Source organism: Mustelus asterias, chromosome 13 (assembly GCF_964213995.1).
Source record: "Mustelus asterias chromosome 13, sMusAst1.hap1.1, whole genome shotgun sequence".
NCBI lineage: Eukaryota > Metazoa > Chordata > Chondrichthyes > Carcharhiniformes > Triakidae > Mustelus > Mustelus asterias.
The window spans coordinates 59,811,830-59,835,500 of record NC_135813.1 but is presented as its reverse complement, the minus strand read 5'-3'; the positions used below and the strand labels follow the sequence as shown (position 1 = coordinate 59,835,500).

At 43.1% G+C, this 23,671-nt stretch overlaps 1 protein-coding gene across 2 annotated transcripts in view; it reads left to right on the top strand.

Annotated features, from left to right (window-relative positions):
- Positions 1-23,671, top strand: part of ppil2 (peptidylprolyl isomerase (cyclophilin)-like 2) — a 350,538-nt gene that overhangs the window by 60,006 nt on the left and 266,861 nt on the right. For both annotated transcript variants that reach the window (XM_078226847.1, XM_078226848.1), the window contains exon 6: positions 15,326-15,377. In XM_078226847.1, coding sequence (XP_078082973.1) covers positions 15,326-15,377 — 52 coding nt within the window. The remainder of the gene's footprint in view (positions 1-15,325; positions 15,378-23,671) is intronic.

Here is a 23,671-nt window from a genome sequence, read left to right as displayed (position 1 = left end):
CCTCTCTTCCATTGCCCCATAGTTGACAGTATTTCAACCATCTGCAATATAGCTGTTACTTTAAAAAGTCCTAAAACCACTATTGTGCATGTGCTGTACGTACATCCACTGGTGTTGTTAGGAAGGAAACAATTTTAACCCAGCAACAATGAAGGAACAGCGATATAGTTCCAGGTCAGGATGATGTGTGACTTGGAGGGTTACTTGTTGGTGATGCTGGTCCCATGCAGCTGCTTAGGTCCTTGGTGGTAAAGGTCACAAGTTGGAAGCAGCTGTCAAAAGAGTATTTGTGAGTTGCTGTAATACATTTGTAGATGGTACATTCTGCTGCCACTGTACATAAGTGGTGGAGAGAGTGAATGTTTAAGATGGTGTTTGAGGTGTTAATTAAGAGAGCTACTTTATCCTGGATGATGTCATGTTTCTTGAGTGTTGGAGCTGTATTCACCCAGCCAAATGGAGACTATTCCTTCAAACTCCTGACTTGTGCCTTGTAGATGTAGTCAAGCTTTGGGGAGTCGGGAGGTGAATTAATTGCCACAGAGTTCTCAGCCTCCAAATTGCTCCTGTGGCCACAGTATTTATATGGTTGGCCCAGTTACATTTCTGGTCAATGGGAACCTTCAGGTTCTGGATGGTGGGGAGATTCAGTAATAGGCAATTGAATGTTCAGTTTAAAGTTTTTAAAAATGTATTTATCAGGGTCACAAGTAGGCTTACATTAACGCTGCAATGAAGTTACTGTGAAAATGTTCTAGCAATTGTTTGATTCTCTCTGGTTGGGAGTTGGTCATTACCTGGTAAAAAAAATAGTAAATTGTCCCGAAGTGCTTCACATTAATATTATCAAACATAATTTGACACCCTGGCCGGAATTGTGGGCCGCATGGTAGCATAGTGGTTAGCTTTACAGCACCAGAGACCTGGGTTCAATTCCTGGCTTGGGTCACTGTAGGTTTTAAGGAATGTTTTAAAGGAGGAAAAAGACAGGAAGTGTGATGGAGAGATTTAGGGAGGACTTCTAGAGCTTAGGGCATTGCCAGTTGAAGTCATGTCTGCCAATATGGAATGATTAAAATCAGGGATACTTAAGAGACTGGACTTCGAGGAGTGCAGATATTCCAGGTAGGGGACAGAGATGGCGGTGGCGTGAGGCTTTGAAGGGTATTGAAAACAAGGTTGAGGTGTTACTTAATAGGGAGTCAGTGCAGGCCATGGAGCAATGAGAACTGGGTGAACAGAACTTGGTGCATGTTCAGACATGGGCAACAGGGTTTTGGATGACCTCATGTTTATGGAAAATAAAAATTGGGAGGGGTGGAGGGACAACCAGCTGTTGAAATAGTCAAGTATATTGAGGTCACACATGCTACAGCATTTACCCCCAAACCTCTCGGACTTCCTCTCTTCCTATCACTTCCACTAAGCATTTGTTCATCCATCCTAATGTCTCCTTATTTGACTGTGTTCAGTTCTGCATTATGTCTCAGGGTGTTGTTCTATGATAGACTTTTCTTGATAATCTATTTTTAGTCTTTTAATAGGCTATTTTTTGATGTATATTTTTACATCTAAAGGTTGATGTAACTAAATTCTTAAAAAGCTTACAGTATACTTATCAGCACAGTTCAATAGAGTTCAAACTGTAAGCAAAATAATGAGAAACTGAAGAGCAGCAAAAAACATAAATGAGGAACAGTGAATCTGGCCACAAGAACTCATTCCACATCCATATTTCCATGAGGCTAAACTTGGTGTGCATTCAGTATGTTATTTCATAGCAAATATAATTTGGAGTTTGAAATGGTGAGGAATTGCTTTTAGACTTTTGTGTGTTTAATCCTTTAGTGGTGAGTATTGTTCAAAAGCTAAAGTTAGAAAGTTTATTTATTGGTCACAAGTAGGCTTACATGAACACTGCAATGAAGTCACTGTGTAAATCCCCTAGTCGCCACACTCCGGCGCCTGTTCGGGTACACGGAGGAGAATTTAGCATTGCCAATGCACCTAACCAGCATGTCTTTTGTACGGTGGGAGGAAACTGGAGCACCCGGAGGAAACCCATGCAGACATGGGGAGAACGTGCAGACTCCACACAGCCAGTGACCCAAACTAGTAATCAAACCCGGGTCCCTGGCGCTGTGAGGCAGCAGTGACTTGAACCACTGTGCCGTGTTTGTAGGTTTGGTGCCATTGTGTGATTCTTGCTATGTGCTGTATTTATTCATTTGGCAATGTTTCTAATGTAGATTTCAAGAACACAGTGTTAATCTGACCAATGATCTTTCACTGATTGGCCCTAAAGTAGTTTATAGTGTTTTTGGTTTGAACATTTGTAAATATGTTCTAACAGTCCTATGATGGTAATCAGCAGCATATTTTTAAGAGAAGAACAAATGTTCTTTGTGAAGTAATTGGCTCCAGACGTCAGCATTTGAAATCAATAAAACTGTATGTTCTTCATTACACTTGAGTACAGGCTTGTTTCTCTTTGCCCCCTCCTCCTTCTAGACAGGGGTATTTAATCTAGTTCCTTTTATGGGGGAGAACAGGCATTATGTTTCAAATGGAGTTGGTGTTTGCACGATTAATGGTGCAGTAACTGGCATGGGAGCGAGTATTCCATATTGTATTTTTCGAATTGATTAATTCATGGGTGTTTTTTTTCCTCCTATGATACTTCCTTGCTACAGATGGACAGTCATTGGCTTTACATTTATCACAATTAGCACCCGTATCTTAATGCCAGCTGCACGGCCACCTGACTTGACTCATAAACAGGGCTTTGTATTTTGCCTACGGAGCAGGCTGCGGGATCAAGTGATGAAGGATGACGTCAGAGAATCAGCTAATCTTGCTCATTGTGATTGCTTGTCAAGAAACTGGGTCACAGCTCAGAGAGACGGATATTAGGATTTCATTGTTTTAGCTGCTGCCCTCTTTGTGCCAAGCTACAGGGAGTCTGGCACACTGTGCGTGCTTCAATAGTGTACCATCAGATCGCAGTACCCTACAACTGACAAAACTGTTGTCAGCAGGCACTTGAGAAACTAAAGGGGCATCTTTGTCTCTTGGGAGCTGTTGTATATGCATTTAAAAGGAACTGGAAGGATGAATCCTGAGGCAATGTCTAGACTAAGCTTTGAATATCAACGACTAGTTTCCTTGCCCTCTTTTGTGGACATTCTGCTTATTTTTTCATTTAAAAAGCAGTGCATTTAAATGTGTAATTGTTGCATTCTCAAATGATCCTTGTAATGCAGTCAATTAAAGTAACTGCTTTTCAACGGAAGCCACTTTGTGAGAAAGTTGGCCACTACCCCTCTTGAAGTAGGAGGAAATTCTGTTCAGCCAGGAAATCAATTTTAAGTTGGTACGGCAGCAGGTGTATTTTCAAAGACTATTCCTTCTGGTCACCTGACAGAAGAGCAGTAATAGAAATTATAGCAGTCTTCAAGAAATGTGTTCTTCTATCTTTTGAAATGATCTTTATTTGGTTGGCAGAACAAAGGTTTTATCTGTATATTGTGGTGAAATTGGCCTGAGGAAAGGCATCGATTAAATTCGACTCTGGTCATTGCAGAGGGGATAACTGATTTTATTTGATTTATTATTGTCAAATGTATTGGTATACAGTGAAAAGTATTGTTTCTTGCGCTCTATACAGATAAAGCATACCACTCATAGAATACCTAGGGGAGAATGAAAGGAGAGAATGCTGAATATAGTGTTACAGTCATAGCTCAGGTGTAGAGAAAGATCAACTTAATATAAGGTAGGTCCATTCAAATGTCTGATGGCAGTAGGGAAGAGGCTGTTCTTGAGTCGGTTGGTACGTGACGGAAGAAGGTGTAAGAAAGCATGCCTGGGCTGTGTGGGGTTCTTGATTATGCTGGCTGTTTTTTCAAGGCAGCGGGAAGTGTAGGTGGAGTCAATGGATGGGAGTCTTGTTTGCGTGATGGACTGAGCTATGTTCACAAGTCTTTGTAGTTTCTTGCGTTCTTGGTCAGAGCAAGAGCCATACCAAGCTGTGAGACATCTGGAAAGAATGCTTTCTATGGTGCATCTGTCGAAGTTGGTGAGAGTTGTAGTAGACACGCCAAATTTCCTTAGTCTTCTGAGAAAGTAAATTTGAGTTAATGCAGTCAGTGTTCACCTCTGAGAATTATAAAGTGGGGATTTTAGGGAAGTCAGAATGTGATGGTTTCTTGAAAATTCCAGAAATGTTGAGGGCAAATGAGCAGGTTTTCACTTCATGCTTTAAGATTGAGGAGCTTGTCATGTAAGCAATTAGCAACTAGGTGGAAGGTTGTCATGACTGAGGTTCTTGTTCACAATATTTTCTGAGACATTCTGACAAAATTGACAGCAGGTACATTGGCCTCCAGTCATTTTGATGTGCTTGTCTCACAAATGTTATGCGCTTCATTCAGATGGGCCAACAGTGGTGCACATTGACAGGTGAAATGCAGCTTTGTAATCCTGATTGTATCAAACTGATTACTGAGATCAAATATATGAAGCAATGGGCAAATGGAGTGTTGGTGTTTATTGGAAGGGAAATCGAACATAAAAGTTGGAATGTTTTACTGCAGCTGTACACGGCCTTGGTGAGACCACAACTGGAGTAGTGTGTACAGTATTGTTCCCCTTATTTGAAAATGGATATACTTGCATTAGAAACAGTTTAGAGGAGTTTCTGTTGACTCGTTCCTGGGATGAAGAGCTATGAAGATAGATTGAACAGGTTGGGCCTTTATCCATTGGACTTTAGAAGAATGAGAGGTGACCATATTAAAATGTGTGTGGTCCTGAGGGGACTTGACATTGGAAGGATATTCCCACTTATCTCCATTTTAAGACCAAGATGAGGAGAAATCTTTTCTCTGGACTGTTAATATGTGGAGTTATCTTAGCCGTGAATAGATTTAATGACCCAGCTCCAACGGTTTCAGGCAGAGTTTAATATCGTTTTTATAGGACCAGGGAGTTGGGTTTATGGGGGTCAGACATGAAAATGGAGTTGAGACCACAACCAGATTAATCATTCTTGAATCTTCTCGATATGCAGAGCAGGCTCAAAGGACCGAATGGCCTACTTCTGCTCCCAAATCCTATGTTTTATGCGGCCATCATTGGAACCTTCAGGGTACAGACTTTCCTATCAAAAGAAAGTACAAAGAATTGTGGCTCTGCCCATCTTTTCAGCTTAATCTGCACCTTCACCTCAGAAACAGCTTACAGTGAAAGCTATTACTTAAAAAATATATCATGAGTGTCAATCAAATGGAATATTTAAATTTAATAGCTTTAACTCTTCTTGAGAAATCTATTGATTTCCTGCAATAACTTTGATCAATTTGTGATTGTAGAAAATTAGCTTGTCCACTCAGCAAGAGGGCAAATTGGACTTTGAACACATAATAGGTAGCATTAAACAGTGCTTTCCCCACAAAATCAAAGTACCTATTCGTGTTAATGTATTTGGAATACCAGATGGCAGAGCATACTTGCTGAAGCTTAAAAAAGCAGTTTGCTGTAATCAAATTGAAGTCTGTGTGCTCTTTATCCAACAAGGAAGAATCCAGTGAATAACCTGTAATTGAGAAAAATGCTCTGTTGTCATTGCTTGTTTTCAGAGCATCAAACAAAAATAATTGGGGAACTGGGTTGCTTTTCAAAACGAATGTGCTTCCTGCTTGATTACATTTTAAATTGGATTTTATTTTATTTATAGCAGGTCTCCATGGCACTGCTCAGGGCAGGTGAGAAGCATTATGCCATGTGTTGTGTAACTAATTGTAGCTGTGTCTAACTAGGTGGGCTGTTCACGATCACAACATTTAATTGATGTACATGTTCAGTTCAGCTGAGGCTAACTAGTATTAGTTAGAGATCAAGCTGGATCTCTTTAAAATATTTCTTCCTTGAGTTTGCTTGCTGAAGTCAGTCAGGATGGCATTTTCTGTCCATCTCTTGGGTCCGTTAGGCTGGATTTGTTTTCCTTTTGTACCAATACAATTCTGAGCCCCTTGAGTCGCAAGGTTGCAGGTTTAAATTTCACTCGAGGAACTGAGCGCAAAAGTCAAGATGAACACTCCAGTCCAGATGGTGTGCTATACTCTGAGGTCCAGTCTTTCACACGTAAGGTTAAACAGAGATCACATCTGCTCTCCCAGGTGGCTGAGAAAAGACCCATGCCACTATTTCAAAGAGGAGTTGGGAGTTATCCTTGCTCCTCCGGCCAATATTTATCATTATCGTTTTGCTGTTTGTGGAGGCTTACTGTACTCAAATTGGGCTGCTGCACTTCCTACATTGGCTGTAAAGCCCTTTGGGATGTCCAATGATTGTGAAAGGTGCTATATAATTGCAAGTCTTTCTTCTTCGAGGAGGAGGAAGCTGTCTTTCATGAATTTAAATTCACAAAGAATGGATTATGTTATGGACAAGAGGGGGGTTAACTTAACCTGAACTAATTTCTCCTCTTACCACCTGTCTATAAACATAAGAACATAAGAAATAGGAGCAGGAGCAGGCCATCTAGCCCCTCGAGCCTGCCCCGCCATTCAGTGAGATCATGGCTGATCTGATAGTGGTTTAGTTCCACTTACCTGCCCGCTCCCCATAACCCTTAATTCCCTTATTGATCAGAAATCTATCTACTTGTGACTTAAACATATTTAACGAGATAGCCTCCACTGCTTCAATGGGCAGAGAATCCAGAGATTCACTACCCTCAGAGAGAAGAAGCTCCTCCTCAACTCTGTTCTAAACTGACTCCCCCTTATTTTGAGGCTGTGTCCTCTAGTTCTTGTTTCCTTTCTAAGTGGAAAGAATCTCTCTGCCTCTACCCTGTCTAGCACCTTCATTATCTTATATGCCTCTATAAGATCTCCCCTCAGCCTTCTAAACTCCAACGAGTACAGGCCCAATCTACTCAATCTCTCCTCATAAGCTAACCCCCTCATCTCCGGTATCAACCTGGTGAACCTTCTCTGCACTCCCTCCAAGGCCAATATATCCTTCTGCAAATAAGGGGACCAAAATTGCATACAGTACTCTAGTTGAGGCCTCACCAGTACCTTGTACAATTGCAGCAAGACCTCCCTGCTTTTATACTCCATCCCCTTCGCGATAAAGACCAACATTCCATTTGCCTTCTTGATCACCTGCTGCACCTGCAAACTGAGTTTTTGCGATTCATGCACAAGGACCCCCAGGTCCCTCTGCACAGTAGCATGTTGTAATTTTTCACCATTTAAATAATGGTCCATTTTACTATTATTCCTTCCAAAGTGGATAACCTCACACTTGTCAACATTATCCTCCATCTGCCAGATCCTCGCCCACTCACTTAGCCTATCCAAATCTCTCTGCAGACTTTCCGCATCCTCCACGCAATTCGCTTTCCCACTCATCTTTGTGTCATAAAAGGTGTTTTGATTTATTCCCCTCTTTATAAGTGGTGGTGTTCTTCCCAGCCCCTTGGTGCAATCCAATTTTCTGTTCATAATCCCACAACAGACTTGAGACACGATGAACTTGAACTCATTTGGACACACTCTCAAACACTGGAGGAGGGTCGCAACATTGCCTCCTCTGCATTCGTACAGTCAAAGAAGAAAAGCAAGATTTACAGTGCAAAGACCACAGAGAAAATAAATATTGTTTCATGTGGAGTCCAGAATCAAAGTCCAATGTGACATTCCATCATGGAAGTTGGCAGGTTGAAAGCCAATGCTGTATAATTCACTTTTCCAGTGGTGTTTACTTCACATGAAGAGCAAGAGAGAAAAGTTGGAGGTGCAGCAACAACAACTTGCATTTATATAGCTTCTTTACCATGGTCAAATATCCCAATGTGCTTCACAGTAGCATAACCAAATAATATCTGACCCTGAACCATTTCAGGAGATATTAAGACAGAGGACCAAAAATTTGGTCAGAGGTTGATTTTATGGAGCATCTTCGAATATAAGAGAGAAGACACAATATGGAGAGGGTTAGGGCATGAGTTCCAGTGCTTAGGACCTAAGCAGTCAATGGCATGTCCACTGATGATGGAGTAATGAAAATCAGGGATATACAAAATGCTAGAATTGCAAGAGTGCAGAGATCTCAGACATTGCCTGCCTAAGAAGTGACTTTTCCTGAGTCCAGTAGTACAAGAATAGTTCTGAGTGAGCATTGATGTCTTGGGTGGACTTGGGCTGTTCTCACTCCTAACCTTGGCAATGTTGCTGATTGGACACCAGGAAGGTAAAGTTCAGAGGAGTTATTTCCACTTCTCTTTCAAATGACTTTGACAGAACCCAGGGAGCTCTGTCAGCTGCACATGGCATGAGAGATGGGAGGAAAGGTAAATTGCCTTTCAATGGTGAGTCACAGTACATCACCAGCACATTTTGCAAAATTAATATCTGCCAGGTGTTCATTCTTTACATTAAAACAGTGATGAACTGACAGTTCTCGGAGAATTGAAGTTTTAAAAAAAAATTTCAAGTCCAATTCTTTTAATAATGTAACTCTGAAGCCAAGACCTTAATCCATGCAATGAAAAGATTAGAGTGAGGCCCAGATTAGGAGTAAACCTAATCCAATCGAAATTTAAATGCATAAGACCTGTTCCTATTCTGGAAAGCATTTTTTCAGTTTACATATTATTCTTTGGTGTTGAATGAAGCAATTCATCTTATTTCCGCCTCCATTTACCTTGCGTTTTTATATTGGAATTCAGCAGTTGAGGATTAAACAATTTCATTTCGAATTTGGAGCTGCAAATGTGGATGGAGTTTCAAAATGAAATATCGTTAAATGTAATGGAACCTTTGATCATAGCCTGATAATGTTTGCTCTTTACTGGGCGTCTGTATCAACTGTGTTCTTATTTCAAGGTCTTAAGTGGGGTGATGCCTACGATTTTGGAATCATCTTGAGGAAGATTTCTTAGATTATCTTCAAATGCAAGCTGTTACTGAATCAGCTATGGGATAAACAGCCCTGTTTATATGTGGGTCCAGTTTAAAAAAAAGGATAGACTATAATAGGACAGTTGCTTGTCTTGTGAAGGAAATCTGCCATCCTTGGCCTGGCCTACATGTGACTCCAGATCCACAGTAATGTGGTTGACACTGAACTGTTCCTTGAAGTGAGCTAGCAGGCCACTCAGTTCAGTGGTAATTAGGGATAGCCTTCTCATCCCATGAAAGAATAAATTGGGACAGCACAGTGGCACAGTGGTTAGCCCTGCTGTGTCACAGCGTCAGGGACCTGGGTTCGATTCCCAGCTTGGGTCACTGTTTGTGTGGAGTCTGCATGAGTTTCCTCTGGGTGCTCCGGTTTCCTCCCACAGTCTGAAAGATGTGCTGGTTAGGTGCATTGGCCGTGCTAAATTCTCCCTCAGTGTAGCCGAACAGGCGCTGGAGTGTGGCAACTAGGGGATTTTCACAGTAACTTCATTGCAGTGTTAATGTAAGCCTACTTGTGATAATAAATGAACTAAAATTAACTGAACTAAAATTAAAGAAATGTAGATTAGTTTAGTTCTGTTTCTACTTATGCAACCTTGAATATGTGATCTTAAAGTTGGTAATTATAGGTGCACCAAATTGCAGTGGTTTGCAATACACCTAGGTTGCAATCTAAGGTAGCCAACTCTGGTTGGGTATATTCCTTGAGGTTTCATCTCATGACCTCCCGCCTCCAAGCAGCTTGGCTGGTAAAACGGCCTTTTTATCCCAATCTTCAATATTTTTTATAACTAATAAACATTTGTTTACATGCTCTTATGGTTTTATTATCTGAAGACTCCCAGACAATGCTAGAGCATTGGAAATCCCAGTTGCCACTATGCTGTAATACCGAGGAAGTGCAGCATTGTTGCACTTCCTCAGTATTACAGCATAGTGGAGCATTGTTGGAGGCATTGATTGTCAGATGAAACATTTAAAAACTGTATTCCCTATTCAGATGTGCTTTAAAATATTAAACGCCTCCATTCAAAGAAGCACAGGATGTTCTCCCACTGTCCTCGCTAACATTCCTCCCTCAATCAATAACTCCAAAATTAGTGATTAACTATTTATTCAGCACAGTGATATTTGCTGGACATTGTTATTGCAGAAGACTGCATTTTTTCCAACGTGGCACGCCAAAGATAGCATTTACTTTATGTGAAACCTTTTAAAATGTTCCAGCATTGTGATCAGCCAATATATCTTGCGTGGGAATTCTTGCAAATTTACAGCTTGATTCCATGTACAGTTTGCCATGCCTTAGGGCTATCACTTTACATTGCTTACTAAGAATGTTTCAGTCAATCTTTGTCTATCAGCAGTTTTCATGAATCAGATTTTGTACAATTTAAATTTTCTGTTAAATCTTCTGGTTCGGTGCATTGACCCGAACAGTGTGGCTACTAGGGGTCTTTCACAGTAACTTCATTGCAGTGTTAATGTAAGCCTTGTGACTAATAAATAAACTTTACTTTTACTTTATAATAGCCGGTTTCTGAAGGACGGAAAGCTCCATCTTTAATTCTCTGCTGCACTAAGCTAACAGTCAACAGGATTGTGCTAAATTGGTTATTGAATAATATAGAAGACACTCTCCAAGTATGGTAACATTATGTTATAGACTAGTAATCCAAAGGCCTGGATCAATGATCCTGGGATAGGAATTGGAATCTCACCATGGTTGTTGAGGTATTTAAATTCATTTAATTTAAATAAGCTTTGAAAAAAAAACTAGTGCCCATAATGGACTACTTGGAACTACTGGATTGTTGCAAAAACTCATCTTTCCTTAAGGGACAGAATCTGCCATTCTTACCTGGCCTACATGTGACTCCAGACCCACAGCACTGTGATTGACTATTAACTGCCATCAAGAGTCTAGCAAGCCACTCAGTAACCAAGAAATTGACTTGCTGTCACGTTCTTGAGGGCAATTTGGGATTAACAATAAATGCCGTACCTATGGTTTTTTACATCCTGTGAAAGAATGCCCAGATTTATTTACAAATAAATTAGCTCACAGCTACAGTAATTCTGAAAGCCGTGCTGGTGAGGTGCATTGACCCGAACAGGCGCCGCCGGACTGTGGTGGAGGAATTTCAGAGTAGCTTCATTGCAGTGTTAATGTAAGCCTTACTTGTGACTAATAAACTTTAACTCTAATCAGTTTCGCCCTTTCCAGAATGCTTTTATGAACTTTTTTTTAGGTTTGTGGAATCAAAGGTTCTTTAAATGAATGTTTTTATTCGTTTATGGAGTGGTTGGGCCAGCATTTATTACCCATCCTTAATTGCCCTTGAATTGAGTAGCTTGTTTGGCCATTTCAAATGGCATCTAAGAGTCATGGGCGGCACGGTAGCACAGTGGTTAGCACTGCTGCTTCACAGCTCCAGGGTGCCGGGTTCGATTCCCGGCTCGGGTCACTGTCTGTGTGGAGTTTGCACATTCTCCTCGTGTCTGCGTGGGTTTCCTCCGGGTGCTCCGGTTTCCTCCCACAGTCCAAAGATGTGCGGGTTAGGTTGATTGGCCAGGTTAAAAAATTGCCCCTTAGAGTCCTGGGATGTGTAGGTTAGAGGGATTAGCGGGTAAAATATGTGGGGGTAGGGCCTGGGTGGGATTGTGGTCGGTGCAGACTCGATGGGCCGAATGGCCTCCTTCTGCACTGTAGGGTTTCTATGATTTCTATGAACATTGCTGTGGATCTGGAGTCACTTGTAGCCAGACCAGGTGAGGGTGACACTTATGAACCAGATGGGTTTTTACAACAATTGACAATGGTTTCATGGTCAAATTAGACTTTTAATTCCAGATTTTTATTTAATTCACATTTCAGCATCTGCTGTGGTGGGATTCGAATCTAGATCCCAGAGCATTACCCTGAGGTCTCTGGATTATTAGTCCAGTGACAATACCACTCCACCACTGCTTCCCCAAATTGGCCGCCTTTGTTGGTTGGTAAACATTGTGTTGTACACAGCTGTAATACATGAGTGTCAAGCCCCCATGAAGCCCGGCGCTATATTCCCAGAACTCCAGATGAGCAAGCAAAACTGGTAATCTTTTTAAAATTGAAAAAGCATTTCTTTGAATAAAAATGAAGTATTCAGACTGCGAACATTTTAATAAATTAGAAATTATGGCCTTCAATTGGCTGTGCTTCTTCACGAGAGCTTGTGTTTATTCTATTGCCCAATAATCTTAAACTACAACTTGGTCTGTCCCACGATATGCAGAGTGGTGCAATTAAGAAATCTAATCTGGGCAAAGGGAATTCTCTCTATGTGACTTCAATAAATTGTCTTTATGCAACTATTTCAGATTCTAATACTGTGCTTGGAAACAATTTAAAAACTGCACATATAAATAGTCCCCATCACATGGTTTCTGTAGTGATGGGGTTGATTTAGCCTCTGAAGTAACAGATATTTTTTGCTTTCAAAGATCAAATGATATTCTTGAGACTGTCTGCCAATCCAGGGCGGGGAGGGAAATTCTACATGTGATGGGTTCCTATTCTCAGTTTTGGATTATGGAAGAATTGAGCTGGGTCAGGCTTTGCTGTGCGCCCTTTGAGAAAATAGCTGCTTGGACTGCTCGCCTTTATTTTGGTTGCAGAAGCCTCAGAGCAGATTGGTTGATGCTGGGTGTGAGTGGTTTATTACACTCTCAAACCAGAGTACTTGTGACACTAATAAATAAACTTTAGATAAGGGAAAAGATGAACTAAGTCAGAGACTTGTTCCGCAGCAAGTGATTCACCATTAGACTCTTCACAGCCTTTCCACCATCTATAAGGTGCAAGTCAGGAGTGTGATGGAATTTGCCTGGATGAGTACAGCTCCAAAGACACTAAAGAAGGTCAACACTATGCAGGACAAGGCAGTTCGCTTAATTGGCACCCCATCACCACCTTAAAATATGAACTCACTCCGCTACAAGCACGACAAGAGGCACTGCAATAGCTTGCTTAGGCTCCTTGAACAGCACCTTCCAAACCCGTGATCTCTACTTCCTAGAGATAGAGCAGCTCACAGAAACACCATTTCAACTCTCCTCCAAATTTCACAGCATACTGCTGTTCCTTCATAGTTGTTGGGTCAAAATTCTAGTAGCACAGTTGGTGTACCAACACCACATGGACTGCAGTGGTTCAGGAAGGCCTCTCCCACCACCCTTGAGGACAACTGGGATGAGCAATTCATGTTGGTCTTGCCAGCGATGTCCACATTCCCTAAAGAAATCAGGAACATAAATCTCTAAATTAAGCGTCAATTTAACTGGGAATCAAACATGAGATTTTGTTTCGTGTTATACCTCGGCCATCAAAAAAAAATCCTTAATATCTTGTGTCAGATGTGGTCCAGTGATGGCATTCTTGCTCTGAGTTAGCAGTTGTGAGTTCAAGCTCCTCTCCAGAGACTTGAGTACGTAATCTTTGCTGAAACTTCATTGCACCACTGAGGGAGTGCTGCAATTGCCAACTTTTGGATGAAATGTTAAATCAAGGATCTGATTAATCCATTGGTTGGACATGAGGATGCCATAGCATTAATCAACAAAAAACAGTGGACTTCTGGTATCCTGGCCAATATGAGTGCCTCAACCGGTATTATTGAAACTGAGTATTTTTTTCTTTTTCTTTCCTCTACTTTCTTCTTTCATTCTCTCTCTCTGTTGACAACTTTCTTTTCTCCTTTACTTTTCTCACTGAAAGCATCTTGTGTTTATTGTCTACGTTGTCACCGTTGAAAATTAATAATGTCAACACGGTCAGGCTTCACTGTTTTATGAGGTGGCAGCACAATTTTCACACCAGGTGTGCTGTTGTGCCCTCAACCATTTGTGCCTCACACCTGCTAAAATGTGAAGGTGATTGCAGGGGACATGGGTGGTGAACAAGGTGGGGGCCTTGTTACTTGCTGAAGGCGACAGGCACAAGACTTACAGAGGACTCATTGATTCTTTGTGGGGATGCCTGCAGAGATCAGCATGGCCTGCTCATGAAAGATCAGCAGTAGAGTATCACCAATCCACAGAACAACTTTTATTCGTATCACTTCCTTAACAGTAAAACATCCCAAGGTGTTTCACACAAGTATAATCGGTCAAAATTTAACACTGAGCTATGTGAGGAAATATTACAACAGATCAGAAGCTTGGCAAAAGCTAGGATTTAAGAAGCATTTTAAAGGGTGAGAGAGATGTGGAGAGAAATTCTGGAGCTCATGGCCCAGGCAACTGAAGGTGTGGCTATCGGCAGTGGAGTGAGTTAATTAATTATTAGTCACCTGTAGGCTTATGTTAACACTGCAATGAAGTTAGTGTGAAAATCCCCTAGTTGCCACACTCCGGCGCCTGTTCAGGTACACTGAGGAGCAATTTTAGCACAGCCAATCCACCTAATCAGCATATCTTTAGTCTGTGGGAGGAAACCAGAGCACCTGGAGGAAACCCACGCAGACATGGGGAGTGACCCAAGCCGGGAATTGAACCCGGGTCTCTGGCGCTGTGAGGCAGCAGTGCTTACCACGGTGCCGAGTTGTGCAAGAGGCTTGAACTGGAGGAGCACAGATATCTTGGAGAGTTGCTGGAACAGCTTACAGAGATGGGAACAAAAGACCATGGAGGGGTTTGCAAACAAAAATGAAATTTTAAAATTAAGACATTGCAAGACCAGGAGCCAATAGTGAGACAAGTGATGGGTATCTCCATTATTTACGTCTAGTACAACGCCATTTTAGAGGACCAGCCGTAACTTTTGGAAAATGAATGGGTTGGTAGAATTGAGAGAAAATAATGCAATTCAAATATTTTGAGAGTCATCACCAGAATCACCATTCCATTGTGTTCAATTCAGTTGTGGGGCTCAACAGTTAAATGCGACCTTTTAGCTTGTTGCGATGACAAGGCACCATTTCTTACCCATTCTGGGTGCTGTCTTGATCTTTGTCAGTGCCAGCTGACAACTTGCTAGATTTATTGAATTCACTTTCCCAGCCTGCCATGATGGGATTTAAACTCATGACCTGTGGAATGCTTTCCCAGAACCATAGCCACTACACAGTTAGGAAATGGATGGTGGAAGGAGACCTTGTTGCAGCTAATTGTGATGGCGATGGGAAATTGGAGACACTCATCCTTTTGAGCCAACTGCGGCCAGCAGAGAGTTCAGAATGGCAAGTTGCTTTTTGGCTTAGAGAATCCACATTAGAAAACAGCAAAGCTATGAGAGAGAGAGCTCTATTAGTGTTTTAAAGTATTTTAAAAATATTTGCTAACCTTGTTCATAAACTTTTTTTATGTTTCAGAAATTAGATGTTAAATCACTCATCAAGTTGACCTACCACAAGAACAATGAAGGTGCGTACTCACTGACTATCTCTCCCACAATGCTATTTTTCGTTCAGTACTTTTCTTACCTGAATTGGAGAGCTTTAGGTTTTTTTTCAAATAAATGACAAAAGATCATGCTGTTGGTCCAGAAAGGATCTTGTTAAGTCGAGCTCTGCTGGTTCCTTCATACCACTAATTAGAGATGTCAAAGAAAGTTTGAATGGAATTGATTGCTGACTAATTATAATGTTATAGCTCATGTCTTTTCATTTGTGCGACTCCTCAAACAACATTAAACAAACTCACTGGGGATTCAGCTCAAAGGCATTTAGGAAGCATAGTTAAAAAGAAAAAGGAGGTGGGAAAGCACAGTTAATTAAGGATGAAATCAATATATTAGTGAGAGAGGATCAGCAGAAGATCAGATGTAGAATCAGTTTAGGTAAAGTTAAGAAACAGCAGGTGTTACTCACAAATTGTTGTGGTGGAAGAATCACTTCACACTGGTCTTTGGGTTCAAGCTATTTTATTGTAAGCCTCTACAGAGCTTCCGGCCAATAAGGAGCTCAACCCCCAAAGTGTCGCAGCTGTTTCTATTTATGACACAATCAATATTACTGAAAATTCTCAGAGATGATTGTCAGTCACTGATTACTGGTACATTGATGTGGAGATGCCAGCGTTGGACTGGGGTAAACACAGTAAGAGTTTTAACAACACCGGGTTAAAGTCCAACAGGTTTATTTAGTAGCAAATGCCATTAGCTTTCGGAGCGCTACTCCTTTGTCAGATGGAGTGGATATCTGCTCTCAAACAGGGCATACAGAGACACAAAATCAAGTTACAGAATACTGATTAGAATGCGAATCTCTGCAGCCAACCAGGTCTTAAAGATACAGACAATGTGAGTGGAGGGAGCATTAAGCACAGGTTAAAGAGATGTGTATTGTCTCCAGACAGGACAGCCAGTGAGATTCTGCAAGTCCAGGAGGCAAGCTGTGGGGGTTATTGATGGTGTGACATAAACCCAAGATCCCGGTTTAGGCCGTCCTCATGTGTGCGGAACTTGGCTATCAGTTTCTGCTCAGCGACTCTGCGCTGACGTGTGTCGTGAAGGCCACCTTGGAGAACGTTTACCCGAAGATCAGAGGCTGAATGCCCGTGACCGCTGAAGTGCTCCCCCACAGGAAGAGAACAGTCTTGCCTGGTGATTGTCGAGCGGTGTTCATTCATCCATTGTCGTAGCGTCTGCATGGTTTCCACAATGTACCATGCCTCAGGACATTCTTTCCTGCAGCGTATCAGGGAGACAACGTTGGCCGAGTTGCAAGAGTAGGCACCGTGTACCTGGTAGATGGTGTTCTCACGTGAGATGATGGCATCCGTGTCGATGATCCAGCACGTCTTGCAGAGGTTGCTGTGGCAGGGTTGTGTGGTGTCGTGGTCACTGTTCTCCTGAAGGCTGGGTAGTTTGCTGCGGACAATGGTCTGTTTGAGGTTGTGCGGTTGTTTGAAGGCAAGAAGTGGGGGTGTGGGGATGGCCTTCGTGAGATGTTTGTCTTCTTCAATGATATGTTGAAGGCTCCTGAGGAGATGCCGTAGCTTCTCCGCTCCGGGGAAGTACTGGACGACGAAGGGTACTCTGTCCACCGTGTCCCGTGTTTGTCTTCTGAGGGAGGTCAGTGCGGTTTTTCGCTGTGGGGTGTCGGAACTGTCGATCGATGAGTCGAACGCCATATCCTGTTCTTATGAGGGCATCTTTCAGCGTCTGGCGGTGTCTGTTGCGATCCTCCTCATCCGAGCAGATCATGTGTATACGGAGGGTTGTCCGTAGGGGATGGCTTCTTTAACGTGTTTAGGGTGGAAGCTGGAGAAGTGGAGCATCGTGAGGTTAACGCACCTCAATATGCCAACATCTTCATGCACAGGTTCGAACAAGACTTCTTCACTGCACAGGACCTTCAACCGATGCTATACACTAGATACATTGATGACGTTTTCTTCCTTTGGACTCATGGTGAACAATCACTGAAACAACTATATGATGACATCAACAAGTTCCATCCCACCATCAGACTCACCATGGACTACTCTCCGGAATCGGTTGCATTCTTGGACACATGCATCTCCATTAAGGACGGTCACCTCAGCACCTCACTGTACCGCAAGCCTACGGATAACCTCACAATGCTCCACTTCTCCAGCTTCCACCCTAAACACGTTAAAGAAGCCATCCCCTACGGACAAGCCCTCCACATACACAGGATCTGCTCGGATGAGGAGGATTGCAACAGACACCGCCAGACGCTGAAAGATGCCCTCATAAGAACAGGATATGGCGTTCGACTCATCGATCGACAGTTCCGAAAAACCGCACTGACCTCCTCAGAAGACAAACGGGACACGGTGGACAGAGTACCCTTCATCGTCCAGTACTTCCCCGGAGCGGAGAAGCTACGGCATCTCCTCCGGAGCCTTCGACATGTCATTGATGAAGACGACCATCTCGCCAAGGCCATCCCCACACCCCCACTTCTTGCCTTCAAACAACCGCACAACCTCAAACAGACCATTGTCCGCAGCAAACTACCCAGCCTTCAGGAGAACAGTGACCACGACACCACACAACCCTGCCACAGCAACCTCTGCAAGACGTGCCGGATCATCGACACGGATGCCATCATCTCACGTGAGAACACCATGTTCCAGGTACACGGTACCTACGGCCAACGTTGTCTACCTGATACGCTGCAGGAAAGGATGTCCCGAGGCATGGTACATTGTGGAAACCATGCAGACGCTATGACAACGGATGAATGAACACCGCTCGACAATCACCAGGCAAGACTGTTCTCTTCCTGTGGGGAAGCACTTCAGCGGTCACGGGCATTCAGCCTCTGATCTTCGGGTAAGCATTCTCCAAGGCGGCCTTCACGACACACGACAGCGCAGAGTCGCTGAGCAGAAACTGATAGCCAGGTTTCGCACACATGAGGACGACCTAAACCGGGATCTTGGGTTTATGTCACACTCAGTAACCCCCACAGCTTGCCTCCTGGACTTGCAGAATCTCACTGGCTGTCCTGTCTGGAGACAATACACATCTCTTTAACCTGTGCTTAATGCTCCTTCCACTCACATTGTCTGTATCTTTAAGACCTGATTGGCTGTAGAGATTCGCATTCTAATCAGTATTCTGTAACTTGATTTTGTGTCTCTGTATGCCCTGTTTGAGAGCAGATATCCACTCCATCTGACGAAGGGGCAGCACTCCGAAAGCTAATGGCATTTGCTACCAAATAAACCTGTTGGACTTTAACCTGGTGTTAAAACTCTTACCGGTACATTGACAGCAAGGAGCAGCAGACATTGGTGGGAGTTATTTATTGGCTACCACATAGCAGTTGTAATGTAGGGCATAGTGTAAATCTGGAAATTAGAGATGCATGGAACAAGGGTAACAGTAATCAAAGGAACCACAATTGACAGACTGGATAAACCTAATTCGCACGAATGCTATGAAGGACAAATTCCAGGAATATTTATAAGATGGTTTTCGAGAACAATATGTTGAGGGACCAACTAGAAAACAGGCTATTTGAGATCTGATATTGTGCAATGAGAAAGGGCTAATTAATAATCTTGTTGTAAAGGAGTCTTTAGGGAAGAGTGACCACAATATGAAAAAAAATTACATCAAGTTTAATAGTGATTTTGTGTGCAGTTTTGGTCTCCTTTTCTGAGAAAGCATGTTCTTGCTGTCGAAGGAGTGCAGCAAAGATTTACCAGGCTGATTCCGGGGATGGCAGGACTGATGTATGAGGAGCGATTGACTGGGTTAGGATTGTTTTCACTGGAGTTCAGACGAATGAGGGGGGATCTCATAGAGACTTATAAAATTCTAAAAGGACTAGACAGGGTAGATCCAGGGAGGATGTTCCCAATGGTGGGGGAATCCAGAACCCGGGGTCACAGTCTGAGCATTCAGGGTAGACCATTTAGGATGGAGATAAGGAAACATTTCTTCACCCAAAGAGTGGTGAACCTGTGGAATTCATTACCACAGGAGTTTGTTGATGCCAAAACATTGAATGTATTCAAGAGGTGGTAGATATAGCACGTGGGGCAAATGGGATCAAAGGTTATGGGGAGAAAGCAGGATTAGGCTATTGAGTTGGACGATCAGCCATGATCATGATGAATGGCAGAGCAGGCTCGAAGGGCCAAATGGCTGCTCCTATCTTCTCTGTTTCTATGATATAGCTCAATCAAAACTAGGGTCATAAATCTAGACAAAGGAAACTACATCAGTATGAGGGGCAAGTTGACTATGCTAGATTGGAAAACTGCATGAAAAGGCATGATGGTAGATAGGCATTTCATAGGATCATAGAAACCCTACAGTGCAGAAGGAGGCCATTCGGCCCATCGAGTCTGCACCGACCACAATCCCACCCAGGCCCTACCCCCACATATTTTTACCCACTAATCCCTCTAACCTACACATCCCAGGACTCTAAGGGGCAATTTTTAACCTGGCCAATCAACCTAACCCGCACATCTTTGGACTGTGGGAGGAAACCGGAGCACCCGGAGGAAACCCATGCAGACACGAGGAGAATGTGCAAACTCCACACAGACAGTGACCCGAGCCGGGAATTGAACCCGGGACCCTGGAGCTGTGAAGCAGCAGTGCTAACCACTGTGCTACCATGCCGCCCTAATTCATTTAAAGAATGAATGCATGGTTTACAACAAATATGCAGTCCTTTGAGGTTCAAAAACCACCAGGGAAGTGATCCAACCATGGCTAACGAGAAGTTAAGGATTGTATTAGAATCAGGTAAAAAGAAGTTGCCAAAAAGTGGTGAGCTTGAGAATTGGGAACATTTTAGAATTTGGCAAAAGAGGACCAAGAAACTGATAAAGAAAGATAAAATAGAATACAAAAGTAAACTTGTGTGAAACATAAAAATGGACTGTTAATGGTTCTAAAGGAAAAGATTAGCAAAGACAAATATGGGACCACGGCAAATAGAAGTAGGATAATTTATAATGGACAATAAGGAAATAGCAGGGAAACTAAACAAGTACATTGTGCATGTCTTTACTGGGGAAGATACGAAAGGTCTTGCAGAAATGCAAGAGAACCGAGGGACTCGGGGAAAATGAGGAACTGAAAGAAATTAGCATTAGTGAAAAAAAGAAGTACTGGAGAAACTAATGGGACTGAGAGGTGGTAAATCCCCTAGACCTGGTTATCTACATTGCAGTGTGTTGAAAGAGGTGGCTGTAGAGATAGTCGATGCCTTGGTGGTCATCTTCCAAAATTTTGTAGAGCCTGGAATAGTTCCTGCAGATTGGAAGGTGGCAAACGTATCCCCACTCTTTCAGTAAGGAGTAAGAGGAAAAACAGGGAACTACAGACCTGTTGATAGCAAGGAGGAGCAAACATTGCTGGGAGCACAGAAAGCAGTATGGAACTTGCTAGAATCTATAATAGAGGCTGTGATAACTGCACACAAAAAATAATGGTAGGATGGGCTATGTCAACATGGATTTTTGAAAGGGGAGTCATATCTGACAAAGCTGTGAAGGAACCAGAGGACCATTCCTGGTTCAATGGAGAGTGCAAGAGGGCATTACAGGAGCAGCACAGGCAAACCTAAAAATGAGATGTCAACCTGATGAAGCTCCCAAACTAGACTACTTACATGCCAAACAGCATAAACAGCGAGTGATAGACAAAGCTAAACGATTCACAACCAATGGATCAGACCCACGCTCTGCAGGGCTGCCACATCCAGTCACGAATTGTGGTGGACAATTAAACAACTCACTGGAGGAGGAGGGTCCACAATTATCCCCATCCTCTGTGATGGAGGTGTCCAGCACATCAGTGCAAAAGATAAGGCTGCACCTGCTCAACCCCCTACTATACTCCTTATACACCTATGACTGTGGCCAAATTGCCCTCCAACTCGATTTTCAAGTTTGCTGACGACACCACCGCAGTGGGTCGGATCTCAAACAATGACGAGACAGAGTACAGGAATGAGATAGAGAATCTGGTGAACTGGTGCAATGACAATTATCTCTCCATCAATGTTGACAAAATGAAGGAGATTGTCATCGACTTCAGGAAGCGTAAAGGAGAACATGCCCCTGTCTACATCAATGGAGGATGAAGTAGAAATGGTCGAGAGCTTCAAGTTTTTAGGTGTCCAGATCACCAACAACCTGTCCTGGTTCCCCCCATGCCGACACTATAATTAAGAAAGCCCACCAACACCTCTGCTTTCTCAGAAGACTAAGGAAACTTGGCCCGTCCGCTACGACTCTCACCAACATTTACAGGTGCACCATAGAAAGCATTCTTTCTGGTTGTATCACCGCTTGGCATGGTTCCTGCTCTGCCCAAGACTACAAGAAACTACTCGTGAATGAAGCCCAGTCCATCAAGCAAACCAGCCTATCACCCATTGACTCTGTCTACACTTCCCACTGGCTTGGAAAAGCAGCCAGCATAATTAAGGACCCCACGCACCCCGGACGTACTCTGTTCCACCTTCTTCCGCCGGGAAAAAGATACAAAAGTTTGAGGTCACGTACCAACTGACTCAAGAACAGCCTTTTCCCTGCTGACATCAGACTTTTGAATGGACCTACCTCGCACTAAGTTGATCTTTCTCTACACCCTAGCTATGACTGCAACTCTGCATTCTGCACTCTCTCCTTTCCTTCTCTATGAATGGTATGCTTTGTATAGCATGCAAGAAACAATACTTTTCACTATACTAACTGTATACTACACTATACTATTGTCACATGTATATTAATACATGTGACAATAATAAATCAAATCAATAACCTGCTAAGTGACACCCAGTTTGGGTTTTACCAGGGTCATTCAGCTCCTTACCTTATTATAGCCTTGATTCAAATATGAACAAAAGAGCTGAATGCCTGAGGTGAGAGTGACTGCCCTTGACATCAAAACTGCATTCGACCAAGTGTGGCATCAAGGAGCCCTTGCAAAACTGAAATCAATGGGTTTCAGGGGACAAGCTCTCCGCTGATTGGAGTCATATCTGCAATGCCAGGCAATGGCCATCACCAATCAGAGACAACCTAACCACCATCTCTTTACAATCACTGGCGTTACCATCACTGAATTCCCCACCGTCACCATCCTTGGGGTTACCATTGACCAGAAACTCAACTGGACTCGCCTCGTAAACACAGTGGCTACAAGAGCAGGTCAGAGGCTAGGAATACTGTGGCAGGTAACTCACTTCCTGACTCCCCAAAGCGTAACCACCATCTACAAGACACAAGTTAGGAGTGTGATGGAATACTCCCCACTTGCCTGGATGGGTACAGCTCCAAGAATACTCAAGAAACTTGACACCATCCAGGACAAAGTAGCCGCTTGATTGGCAGCACATTCTCAAACATCTACTCCCTCCACCACTGATACTCAGTAGCAGCAGTGCGTACGCCGTGCCGTCCCCTATCTACAAGATAGGGGACGGCACGGCGACACAGTGGTTAGTACTGCTGCTTCACAGCACCAGGAACTTCGGTTCAATTCCGGGCTTGGGTCACTGGTTGCGCGGAGTCTGCGCGGCCTCCCTGTGTCTGCATGGGTTTCATCTGGGTGCTCCGGTTTCTTCCCACAGTCCGAAAGACATGATGGTTTGGTGCATTGGCCATGCTAAATTCTTCCTCAGTGTACCCGAATAGGTGCCGGAGTGTGGTGACTATGGGATTTTCACAGTAACTTCATTGCAGTGTTAATGTAAGCCTACTTGTGACATTAAATAAATAAACTTTATGATGTACTGTAGAAATTCACCAAATATTCTTAGACAGCACCTTCCAAACTCACAACTGCTATCATCTACAAGAACAAGGGCAGCATGGGAACATCACCACCAGCTTGGAGGCAAGTTCTCCTCCAAGCCACTCACCATCCTGACTTGGAAATATGTTGCCGTTCCTTCAGAGTCACTGGGTCAAAATCCTGGAATTCTCTCCCCAATGGCATTGTGAGTTAACCCACAGTACATGGATTGCAGTGTTTCAAGAAGGCAGCTCATCACCACCTTCTCGAGGGCAACTAAGGATGGGCAATAAATGTTGGCCAGCCAACGATACCCATGTCCCACGACTGAATGAAAAAAAGAAATAAATAGGTAATTCTCGGGTTAGCAGACGGTGACTGGTATGGTACCACAAGGATCAGTGCTTGGACCCTAGTTATTCACAATCTATATCAATGATTTGGATGTGGGGACCAAATATAATATTTCCAAGTT